This window comes from Pristis pectinata, chromosome 9 (genome assembly GCF_009764475.1).
Source record: "Pristis pectinata isolate sPriPec2 chromosome 9, sPriPec2.1.pri, whole genome shotgun sequence".
NCBI lineage: Eukaryota > Metazoa > Chordata > Chondrichthyes > Rhinopristiformes > Pristidae > Pristis > Pristis pectinata.
Window position 1 is genome coordinate 85,805,562 of NC_067413.1, and position 13,253 is coordinate 85,818,814.

Genomic DNA, 13,253 nt, shown 5'->3' on the forward strand with positions numbered 1-13,253 from the left:
TGTACAGTTGAATTGGGGGAATTTATTGGAAATGTGTGCATGTTGTATCATGAAGTTCAGATGATGAGAATATAATCAGTTTTCAGCGAAAACATTGCTGAATTTAATGTGGTTTCGTCATATACTCAGTTCAAAATTTCTAATTTACTTCTGGCCAAAAACACAACCCCAATGTGTATAGAGTTGAGAGTTTTGGATAGAGTAGGAAGCCACTAGCAAGAAGGTCAGTAACCAGAGGGCAAAGGCATTAGTTACAAAAGAACCAGAGAGGATTTGGGGCAGAAAAATCCGTAGCAACTTTTTATCTGCCTGGAATTTATTTTTACCCACCTGGAATATACTGCCTGACATGCAGTTGAAGCAATTTCAGTAATAACTTCAAAACGGGAATGGATAAAGATTTGTAGCCCTATGGGGATAGGAAGGAAAAAAAAACTAATGGGATATTTCACACAGTTAATGTTGAGTTAATTGGCTTCCCTCTGTGCTATATTCCATAATCTTAAGTTTTTTGGAAGAATTCTGAACAATTTTTGAGAAATTGATATGGGATATTAAAATAGCATTGTTTTTAAAATCTTATACTGACTTGAGAAACAGCTTCTTCCGTCCATCAGATTTCTGAATGGTCCATGAACACTACCTTGTTATGCCTTTGTTTGCACTATTGGTTTATTTTTGTACCTTATAGTAATTTTATGTCTTTGCACTGTACTGCTGCCACTAAACAGCAAATTTCACATCATATAAGTCAGTGATAATAAACCTGATTCTGAGAAATGAAAACCTTTGGTTTTAAAGAAAATCTTGAAAACAGAATGTACATTAGAAATGTCCATTACTGAGAGGAAAAATGGCAGAATTTAATATCGCTTTTCAAATAGATTAGTTCATTGAGAATCGTGGTCGGTGTGGTTATCCATATTGAAATTTGACTTTCCATTTTGATGTATTGATAGTGATTTTTCCATTGAAGTGTGGAACAGGAAGTTAGAATGATGTATGGAGTGTATGCAGTATATTTTTAAATTTACATGTCATTTCATTTTGATATCCTTTAGCCTGAACCTCAAAAAAAACCCTCAAATTGGAGACAAAAACATGAAAACTTTATTGCTACCATCAGAGCAGCCAAAAAGGCTACTCAAATAATGAAGGAAGGGGGTACTCCACCACCCCCACCGCCACCTTTATACGATCCAGGTATGGCATTTACAAGTAGTATTTTTATTTTATTAGTTAGAGAAGTCTTAATAATTTAGATATTAAAACGGAGCTAACATGTCTTTGCCTGTTCTAATTTTAATATGGGTAAATCCAATTAATGGATTGTTAATAACTTTTCATTTTTTATTCTGTCTAGAATGTTTCTAGCATTTTCTAATTTTGATTCTTAGTAACTGCACTGTTTTGGTTTTTAAATTTAATTTACTGTGGGAGCTTTCAGTATTTATAAAACATGAAAATTGCTGAAATTCCTCTTTTTGGATATATGTGCATTAAAAGAATGTCTTTGCTGAAATCTACTTTTTCTAAAATAGTGTTACTTCTAGACCATAAACATAGATTTTTCAACGCAACTTAAGTTTTATGAAGTTCATACTTTTATTTTATCATGCCCTTATTACTGTAACCAGCTTCTGTGAATGTATAATGATTTCCATATAAATAGACAAAAAATCTAACTTAATTCTGAAATACTCACTGCATAGAAAAATGTCAGTTTTACAGAACTATGGCTAATGATCAGATTTTGTGGTGTATATGGGTAGAGCATAAGAACTTGAAAGCATATTTGAAGGCAAGAGGTTATATTACAAAACATGGGGCTTAAAGAGAGAATTCTGAATGGTAGTGATAGTATGATTAAAGAATGTCAACTTCACTCCTGTAAAGTCTGCCTCTAATTTTAGACATGCTCCGTAGTCCTAGACTTCCCCAACTAATTGGAATAAGGTAGAAGGAAACTATCAGGTTCCCTTAATATGAAACTTCAAATAGATCATCATTCAACTTTCGACTTCAAAGGAAAATAATCCAAGCTAGTGTAACTTCTCCTTATCATTTAATTCTCGAAATTCTCATATACTGGTAAATCTTTGCTACACTTTCTGCAGGAATATTTTATACTTCCCAATGTCGGTGTCCAGAACCACTCCCAGGTCTGCAAGCATGATTTTATCAGAGAATTTTATAAAGCATTTTTTTCTTTTGCCTTCCCATTTTCCAATTCTCTAGATAAGAAAAGTCTGTGTTCCTTTATCCTTCCTTGTTTTCTGTACCTGTCCATGGTGCTTTGATGATCTACTTATGTAGACCCCATAAGTCAATTTAGACCTCTTCTGATTTTACCTTTTCACCATTTTGGAAGTACTACACTGGATCCTTAACAAGTCCATTTACCTACATTGAAATCTAATTTATTGCAATTTTGCTTATTCATTTCATGATAATATCTCTTTGTAATTTTATACTTTTATCTAAACTGCTTACATGTCATCAGCAAATTTTTCATATAAACTCTCTTTCTTGTATGTTGTTTATAAGTCCAACAGAAGTCCATTTGGATTACTTAAAGTTGCATTCTGCCAATTTGAGTACTTTCTCATTCCTATTCTCAGTTTGCTATCATTAAGTCAGTGTTCATAACGTGGTCTCTACATTGGAGAAAAGAAACACAGAATAGATAACAACTTTGCAAAGGACCTGCGTTTAATCTGTAGGAGTGACCTGGAACTTCTGGTTGCCTGCCCCTTTAATTTCTGCATCCCATTCCCATTTTGACCTATCTGTTGCCACCTGCACTGTTACGGTGAAGCCCAGTGCACGCTTGAGGAACAAAAGCTCGTCTGTCTGGGCACATGGCAACCTGTAGGGCTCAATTTCAAATTCTCCAGTTTTAGATGACTCATCTGTCTATATCAGAGCTGGCCATCTGTGATTTTTTGGCTCAGTTTTTCTCTCTCTACTAGTATAGTTTGAACTGCAGGGCATGTCCCACAACCCTGCTACTAAACACAGACAAGGAAACTTAATGTGTTTCTAACTACAACAGTAAGTCATTTGGTCTTGCACTATCAGAGATCTTCTATCTGTTCTGCCCACACTTTTTCTGCTGCTGAAAACTAACTGTTTTCTCTTTCCCGATTCCGATAAATGGTCTCAGACCTGAAACATTAATTCTTTCTCTTTTCACAGATGCTTGTCTAGCTTGCAGTTGCCAACCTTCTTCTATATTTATTTCAGATTTCCAGCATCTGAAGTTTTTTTTATTTTCATTTCCATTTTCATTCATTTTGCATCAGGAATGCTGTATGTGGTTTTCAGAATATTGCAGCAGTCTTCAGACCAATTCCAGTTGTCTGTGGGATATGTTCCTTGGCATGACAACGGTGAGAAAGGCCAGAAGAGTAAAAATGGGTGGAAATGTGGCAATAAGCAAAGGGTCTTTGCAGTTACATGGAAGGAAATTTTGTTGCAGAAATAGAGTAAAGCCTGAACTAGTCTGTAAATTGTTACTGACAGTTTCAGATTGTGGAGAGTGAAAGCTGATGCACCTCTTTAGTGAAGTGTTTTTTCAGTGACCGAAAATAACCAATTGTGATGAACAGTTGTAGAATGAGACACTATCTCAACGTGAACCAAACAAAAATGTTACTAGGGGTTGAATTTTTTTATTTCAGCCTTGGCCTGCTCTTCTATTGCAAGCCAATTACTGGAAATTATTATGCACCTAATACAAGTTGTCTGTTTTATTTTGCTGTTATGCTTAGTATTTTCTATCTGGGAAACTATCAAATAATCAATGTGGTGCTTTGGTTAGCTAGGAAAATTTGTTTTTTGTGTGTGTGAAGTATACATTTTATGCAGATGCATCATTAGTTTTGACTTCACATCTGAAAAACTGAGAGGAATATAATCTATATTGACAAATAATCTCAATTTCCTTAATGCATTTATCAATTTTTCATTTTTAAGATTATGTCCAGTGCCCTTATTGCCAGAGAAGATTTAATGAGAATGCTGCTGAAAGACACATTTCTTTCTGCAAGGAACAGGCTGCGCGTATGACTAAGCCCAAGCATGCTGGTGTCAAAGGGAAGCAAAGCTCTCCAACACAGGTAAAATACAAAAATTACGTATTATTTAATGGTAATGTAATTCCTTTTGTTAGATTTTTGGGAACTTAGGAAATGTTTACTTGGATATTGGTTTCTTGCTAATGGTCAGTACTTTGTGGTCAGCAGCAAACAACACTGTTCATTACACTTGCCTACATAATTTCTGTGTGCTCTTTTGCTATAATTTCCAATTATCAGGCAGTTAATGCAAGTGACCTTGGCCCTCTGTGAACAGGGCAATTCTGTGTCTCTTCTGTGTTTCTTTTGGAGAAAAATAATATCCTGTCCAGGAAATGTAAATTAGAATATTTAATTCAATAAAAAAATCACATTCATAATGCAAGTAGAGATGTATAGGGATAGAAGTGAGAAAGGAATAAGAAACCAAACAGAAAATTGGTGGGAATGGGAAGTTTTTTTTAATATATCTCCAGTAATCACTTGCACCTGAAGACTGAGACTCCACACTGGTAAAAGTTAGTTTTTAGTGCCTGAGAGTTTCCTTGATAGTAACTAAGACATCATAGCTTTAAAAATTCACTTGTACCTGGTTGTAGGTAAAATGGATGCCGAATCGCATGATGAGAAGGAGGTGGACAATAAGGACAGTAGCTTCCTGTTACAGTACAACTTCTGTAATCTGGCCCCCTCAAAACTTGGTGCTGGACCAGCAAAATTTTCTGAACTACTGGATGTTACTCCTATCAATACCCCAACACACTTTCACTTCTTTTTTTAACCATGTTACAAAATAGTATCATAAATTTTTCAGTTTGTTTATAAATTGATTCAGCATATCAAAAGAAACTAAAACATACAAATGATCCAGCTCCAAACCCCGCTTGCGCTATGGACTAATTGAGCCAGATGCAGGCATTTTGGGTAATGGATTATGAGTGTTATTGTACTTGCACTTCACTGTTTCATTTGCATTTCTGTGTACTCCAGAAGTTACTTCTGATTAGTTGCTTATTACTGGTGACTGGTAATAAGCTCATTGTTTGTCTTATCAAAAAATAGATTTCGCATATAATCCAAAATTGTGCTTAATTTTTATTCCTGACCTGAATTTCAATTATGGACATTATGAATCCCATTTTTATGTGTCTCAGCTGTCATTGGGTTTGACTAGAATTGTATCAGGTAACTGCCCTGAATTCTCCCAACCCTCCCAGGTCCATATAAAATTAAGATTATGCGATCTTGTTTAGTTGGATACATCCATTGTAAGGGATTGGGACACTAGGATAAGCAGGAAAAGGTGTGAACTATCCACGTGCTCAGCATCTGTTTTTCAAGTGCATGTTTTTTCTTGATGTCTGCTTGCAGAGGCTCAGGGGTTTCAAAGATTAAAAGTGAATTTTGATCTATGAACTAACAGCAAATTTCATGATATCCATTCTTAAAAGTGTGAGAAGAACTATTTTAATTTTGGAAGCTCCCTGATTCTTTACTATCCAAACAAGATTAACGAGTGACAGCAACTCGTAACAGAAATGTTGTATACAATAAAGTGAGCCTTTAACAATTCCTATCCCCCATTTCCTCAGAAGAGGAAGTCTGAGACTCCTTGGGGATGCAGGCAAAAGGTATTTTGAGGTACGGAAATCTGAGGCAGATGCCAACATCAGTTCCATCAAGAAAGTCTGCTTCTCTTCCCTGGTTCATGAAACCTGCACAGCCTGTCTGTGAATCCTAATGTAACTTCCAATGAAGATCGTGTGAATGCTACTCCTTAATAGATCATTCCAGTTTATCTTCATTGGGTATCACTGATGTGGAAGATAATATGGTGGGCCTCTCATAGTTTTGACAACACTTTGCATAATTTAAACTCTCTCTATAAAGCATTTGTCAGAGAGGTATTTTTAATGTGGCAAAGGGGATTATAGAAGATTATGCGCACTGTAAAGTATGCAGCTGATGGTGATGGAAAATGAGGCTGCTGTTATTGACTGGAATCTTGATGAATGTTAACCCATAGGTGAAGAATATTAGGGCCCCAGATTTCACGTCTCTTCTATAAAAGAGATGCTTTGAAAGCAAGCTGTGCAGACATTGAGGTTGCTCGTCAAGAATTTGCAAGAGCTGGCAAGCCAATTGGAACATGTTACCCTGATGGATAAGTATGCAAACTGCCACCTGGAATAGATCATGTGGTATATGCTTCAGTTAAGGGCATCAAGACAGTTGTAGTTTTTGGCATAGACTTCCTAGCTCTCAATCGTTACTTCCAGAGATCTGAAAGGAATGCTTGAAGAGCAATAATAGGTGTAATGTCAAGGTTCTACTTGCACTCAGCTCACTCTGATGGCCAGGTCACAAAATTTGGATGCCTGCCACCAGACTCCCATAATGGGCACTCCCAAGTTGCATCACTTGGAAGATAGAATGAACTATTTGGGGATGTTCTTAAAGTTTCCTTGGAAAATACGTATCATCCTCACTGACTCATGGGAATCTCTGACCCATGGCTAGTCAAGATAAAGGAGAAGCATCTGGAAAGGCACTGAGAACCTTGAATATCTTTGGTAGCATGGAAGCACAGGGAAAACAGCAGCAGGAACTTATCACTACCCATATTACCCTTCAGCCTGGCTCGTCAGACATCTCCTGACCAACCTGTGCAGGGTTTGTGGATCATTCATCAGCGAGCTCAGAAATGAAGTGGAAGCAAGCTACACTTGAATCCAAGGGGCAACCTGAAATTAAAACATCGACAGAAGATTCATCTCCCATGAGCAATGCGTGGTCTCTGTCTTGAACCAGTTCTTTTGGGGGTGGGTGGGTGGAGGGGGTAGGGAGGGGAATGTTGTAACCAGATACTTGTGTACTAGCTAAGATAAGTTGAATATCCTTGCAGATTGGTACATTTAATTTGTGATTATAGATCAATTTGGAGGAATCAATATACCAATTTTTTTTGTGCGGGAGAAATGGAGGATTCCTAAAAATAAGTGGTTAATGGGATAAGATTTGAAGAAATTACTAAATAAGCACATAAGAATGTGAATAGTCTGGATTTGGCAGGCTATGAACTTGTGCAATTAGATTATTATGTTTCCCATGTCTTTATAAAACCAGTTTAAGAGCATAGGAAAAAGCCGTTTTGCTTCTCAGGAATATTCTGCCTATCACTGAAATCATGTTTGGTCTGTGACCTAATTAAGCCTTTGTCTCGCCTCCCTTAATACCCTTGCTTTATGAAAGTACATCAATATCATTTTTAAAATTAATAGTTGACCTTAACACCAATAGTCATTTGCAGAGAGAGGTCTTTCTACCAAATGTAGAAGTCCTCCCTAACTTCACTGTCAAAGACCTGGTTCTGATTTTTAGTATATGCCCCCCACCTCACCAATCTGCATAGATCGATCAACGTTTGTAGAATATAGCCACTTAAACCACCATGTATTTGCTAATCAAAAATGGAGCTATATAAATTACTCCCATTTTCCAGCAGTCAACACATTCCCTTGTATGTTATGGCTCATAAAGTGCTCATCCAAGTACCTTTTTATATGTGACAAGGTCTTCTACCTTCACCCCTTACCCCACACCCCCTGACTCTCCCACCCCTTTAGACAGTGAGTGCCAGGCTCTCATTTCTCTGGATGTCCCCTCCTGCCCCTTTAAGCAGTGTTACAGACTCTTACCACTTTGGGTGAAAATGTTTTTCCTTTACTTTCTTCTGATCTTCCTTACAATTAATATAAATCTGCATTTCCCTAGTTATGAACTTCTCTGCTAAGGGAAGTGGGTTGTTCCAGTTCACCTTGTCTAAGCCTCTTAGAATTTTGTGTACTTCAATTAAATCTCCTAACAGCTAATTTGTTCAGGGGGAATAAAAAAACAACCCAGCTTAATCAACAATTTTCCTAATTATTATTCCACAGAACTGGCAGCATTCTCATAAATTTTCTCTGCACCCTCTAGTATTGTCGTTATTTTTGCTATTGTGTGGTGAACAGAATTGTACACGGTACTTTAGCTGTGACCTAATTGGAGTATTATAAAGTTCTAGCATGCCCTTCCTGCTCCCCCATCCTATGTCTTTGATAAAGACCTTAACCACCTTATTTGCCTATTCAATTTCCCTCTCAGATCTGTGGATGTGTATTCCAGGATTCCCTGTTTCTGCACTTCTTAACATTTGACCATTCCCTTATCTTGTTGGATCTCCACAAGTGCACTACCTTCCACTTTTTTGGATTCCATTTGTCATTTCTGTGTCCATCTAATCAGTCCATTGATATCCTCCTGCAAACTAGAGATTTCTTCGTCACCACACTGTCACTTTTGAAGCCATTAGCAAACTTCTTAATCATGGCCTACATATTTAAGTTGAAATCATGAACATACTAAAAAAAAAAGACATGCTTCTGAACCCTGTGGAACTTCACTATGCACGGCACTTTGGTCACTATGATTACTGTTGACTATTACCATTTGCTTTCTTCCACTAAAATGATGGTTAATCCAAATTTTCATTTTTCTTTGAAACCCATGATCAGTCTGATCAGTCTGCTAGATGGCATAGTCATGGAGACACAGCACAGAAACAGGCCCTTCTGACCATCGTCCGTACCAAACTAATCACTAATCCTTTTTTTTTCCTCCCCACATTTCTATCCCCTCCCTTACCTCCTCCCTCTCCACCCCCCTCCCCCGATTCTACCACTCACCTACATACTATGAGCAATTTACAGTGGCCAATTAGCCTAGAATTCACACATATTTAGGATCTGGGAGGAAACCAGAGTATCCAGAGGAAGCCCACACAGTCATGGAGAACGTGCATACTCTACACAACACCCAAGGTCAGGATCGAACCCAGGTCTCAGGTGCTGTGAGGCAGCGGCTTTACTAGCTGTGCCACCTCACAACTGGAACTTTGTTAATATCCATGTAGACGATGCAACATCCTCTCAGCGGTTCTTCTTGTTACCATCTCAAAAAATCTCCCTCCTCCCCCCACCATGTTTACAGGACACAGTCCTTCCTTATTTAGTCCATGTTGTCTGACTTTGATTAACCTGTATATCTCTAAAACCTTATATATGCTGCTACTCAGAACTTCTGGGAAATTTCCCCACCACAGCTATTGCACTTACTTGACTGTTGTTACTCTGGATATCCCATCCTCCCTCTTTCGAAGACAGCACACATGTAACTGAAAGGGGAAAATAGATGGTCAAAGCCCACACTTGTTTCCCTCTCTTTTCAGATAAATTTTATCTAGGTCTTGTAATCTACCCACTTTTAAACATGCTGGGCCTCTTCCTACATCCAGGGCTATAGGGAGAGGGCAGGGAAGTGCAACTAGATGATTGTTCTTGCTTGGGTTTAGCATGGACTTAAATGGCTGCCTTTTGCCTTCCATTTCTTTCATTTCTAATTTGAAATGAACTGGAAAGAATAGGAAAGGAAATTTGGGTCAAAAAGAATGTGTGATTTCTAAGACAAAGGCAACATAAAGTTCTCTATCATGATGAGTATTAAAAAAAATGTCAAATGAAAGGTACGTCAAGAAAAGGAAGATGGTGGAAGATTTGGAAAGGGATGTGGAAGATTGATTGTAGCAAATAAAGTAAAACTATGTGAAATTGCTGCCAGCATTCAAATTTGGGAATTTCTCAGCTGTTCCAAAGAACTGCACAAGGATAGCTGAGGTAAGTGAGATTATAAAGGAAGTAAAAGATGGTTTTATAGCTTTTGCGATTACTATCTTTCTATCCTCTGGATGTAGGAATGATGTGAGAAGACTAGAAAACTGTAAATGTTTTAAAGAAGGTTAATCCAGATGATGTAACATCAGTGGGTTTGAAAATGATCCAGAATAAAATGAATTGTTGATTGGAAAAAATACAGCTAATAATTGAAAGTTAGTATGGAATTGTTAAAGGTAAATAATGTTTATGTTGATTATAAAATAGTGTATTGATGTGGACAACGCATATAATATCACAGGAATAGGAACACATGCCCTCTAAACCTAATCCAGATTCAGTTGGCTCGTAGCTGATACTGTAAATCAACTTCACTTGCCTTCCCATTCCCCATATCCAGATTACGATGGTGTCCAAAAATCTATCAATATCAGTCTTGAATATAAAACCATACCTCTTTAGGGAGAAAATTCCAAAGTTTTACAACCCTCTGGGCAAGGAAATTTCTCCTTTAATTCTAAATGGTCGATGTATTAGTATTGCAGTTTTGCAAGTGAATAATTCAATTAACAAACAGATTGTACATAATTTAGATGGTAATAAAAAGTTCTATTTAGTAACTGAAATCATGCAATTTTAATACCCTTTTAATGACAAACTATGTGAACAGTGTGGTGGTTTGAGAGAATCATCAATTGATTTCATTCACCATAATCTGTGATATAGACAACCCAAAAATGGCTGTAAAGGTGGTTCCACCTCCTACTGTCTACCCCTCTTGACAGAAAAGAAATTATTTGCTTTTTAACCAATCAATTATGTTTGGAACATATCTTTGATTTTTTAAGAGACTGTTGAATGGAAGTTCCTTTTACTGAAGCTGTGACTTAGTGGATAGCACTGCCTTCTGATAGATTCAGAAGATGGTGGGTTTGGTTCTTACTCCAGAGGCCTGTGTTGCAAAATCCAGGCAGTTGCTTCGGTGCTGCACTGCCACCTTTCAGATGAGACAACACAGTGATTCCTTTGACAGGAGGATCAGCAACTCATTCCCAAGTTCAAAGCAATTAACAAATAACAACAAATATTTTATGTATTGTGATCTAGAATACATTGCCTAATGGAAGCTGATTCAGCAGTAGTTTTCAAAAAATAAATTGTGACAAAAAACTGCAAAAGGAAAACAATTGTTACATTATGGGGGGAAAGCAAGAAAGGGGGGCAAATTGAATGAGGCCCAATGAGTTATCTTTCTGTGTTGCACTGTGATTTGTGAATAACTCGTTCTTTCACTTGTCTTTATCACTATGCAGTACAAATCTCCAGTGCTTAAGAAGACTAACTCTCCAGTATCAACACCTAATGCATTGACACGGATTCCCCAACCTTCTCTTGGAAAAACTGTAACAGGTATGTGGACCTTTATTTGGTTTTATTTGAGCAGATGTTTTTCCTTTTTTGCACAGTGAATGATGTGTAAGGAGTGGAGTGGGGGGGGAATTGTTTGGTGGTAAGATGGAAATGGAGGCCTGATGGGGTGGAGGGAGGCAAAGTGATCTCAAAGCATTAGCTGTTGCCAATTTGTGCCTTAGGAGTGTTTTAAGATGGGATGAACAAAGTGTCTGTGTTAAATAGATTGAAATCAAGTACTTGGGCACATTTCTGTAATTATGCCTGTGTAAACCGCTTATGTTTGATGTATAAATTATTTCTTAAATTCTGTGTTTTAATTGTCCACTTTGATTTTGAGACCCACTTGGCACTATGTTGCTAGTGCAGGGCCTGGCTAATGAGGATCCATTTTTTTTAATGTTATTTTCATATTTGTATTGATTTGTATATGTTTTAATGTGTTGTATACAACTTTATTTGTTTTAATTTTTTAACTACATACATCACTTTTAATATTTAAACATTTATCAAAGTCATTTAAAAAGAAGTCTCCCAACTTTGACGAGAAATAAAACCCTGTCCTAGCTTTGCCTTCTGTGAAAGATTGTCATAGTGTCTGAGGAAGGGCATTCAAAAGCCTCATTATCCCTGAAGCTTCACTGCCCAACTTCTGATTGTCGAGGGTCTCTCCATGTTTGGTCCAGGTAGTTTGGTCAAGCAACAGGCAGTGTTCAGTCTAATCTGCCTGGCAAGGTTTAATTGTCATCCTTAATAGTGTGCACAGTTAGCTGTAATCTTCAAACAACTCTTCCTTGGACATTCCTGCCTGTGCACTGAAGTGTGGGGTGGTTCAATATAGAAACTGTAAATGCCTTGCATTGAGTCAGTAAATGGTAATACTTGAATTTATAGTAAATATAATTGTGTGCTTGGGTTAACATGGCAAATTATATTTGTTACATCAATCGTAGAAATGATTTTGCCGCAATCTAGCTGTTTCATCATTCTACAAATATCCAGGCACCCCTTATCATACAGGCACCCCTTATCATACATGTTTTGGAAAACAATTTAACTTGTGTGGCCAGTTTCTATTAATACTGTAGTTCTAGGAATGATTGTGTCCTTTCGTACTCAACTAGATATTGGTTTTATGTCAAAGATTGAAAGTTATATTGTTACTCCAAAGGATGTCTTAAAATACTTGACATGAGTAATGATAATCTCATCTTCATTTTAGATCGTGTACATGTAGGGAAAATGCAAGCCTTTTATCAAAATAACTTGACATTTGCAACTGCAATAATTTATCAAAGTTGTAACAAATGTTTTGTTGGCAGGGTTTTCTACTGCCAAAAGTAACTTGCCGTCAACCAACGAAAATAAGCTTCGAGATGGGTCACCAGTAAAACGGATTCCCTCTGGTGCTGGTAATGTTTCTGGAGCAGGAAGTCAACCCATTGGGTGAGGATGAACCAATAAATATAGAGTAACCTCTAAGTTAAGTTTGCTGATTTACTTTAAATTGATAGCAGATCTGGGCATTTAATTATTCCAGAAATTTAAATCAAATGGGTGGACTATTGTATTGCCTTTTTGCCCCTGGAATATGATTTGATTTTGGTCTGGTGTTAATGAGGTGAAAGCTATTTCTCAGAATGGCACAGTTTCTATTTAACTTTGACACTTGGTAAAGCAGTGCCAATAATTCAGTACTAAATTGGTACTTTGTTTGACCCATAAGCAATTGTGGCATTTCCATTTTGTATACTGGTATAGCGAATGAAATAGAGATCCACTAAAATAACTTATTAAACTCTATCTAATCCTATCAGTACCCGACCTTAGTGTGTTGCTATTTTCATTAGAAAATCTTAGACTCTCCTCTCAATGAGCAGGACAGGACATATTACAATTTTTATTTTACTCATGCTTTGCTTTGAATATCTTTTCCTAGTTTCCTGACTTAAGGTAATTGATATCATATAATTATCAAATTTACTTTCCAGAATATATGTGTCTATGAGTTTTGAGTATTTTTCCCCCACAGTGCTGAACTTGCTCATTTTTT

At 37.0% G+C, this 13,253-nt stretch overlaps 1 protein-coding gene across 1 annotated transcript in view; it reads left to right on the forward strand.

Moving 5' to 3' along the window:
* The window catches only part of zc2hc1a (zinc finger, C2HC-type containing 1A), a 39,529-nt gene that overhangs the window by 10,846 nt on the left and 15,430 nt on the right, over nucleotides 1–13,253 (forward strand). The window contains exons 4-7 of the mRNA XM_052023069.1: nucleotides 1,062–1,203; nucleotides 3,979–4,121; nucleotides 11,104–11,200; nucleotides 12,523–12,646. Coding sequence (XP_051879029.1) covers nucleotides 1,062–1,203; nucleotides 3,979–4,121; nucleotides 11,104–11,200; nucleotides 12,523–12,646 — 506 coding nt within the window. The remainder of the gene's footprint in view (nucleotides 1–1,061; nucleotides 1,204–3,978; nucleotides 4,122–11,103; nucleotides 11,201–12,522; nucleotides 12,647–13,253) is intronic.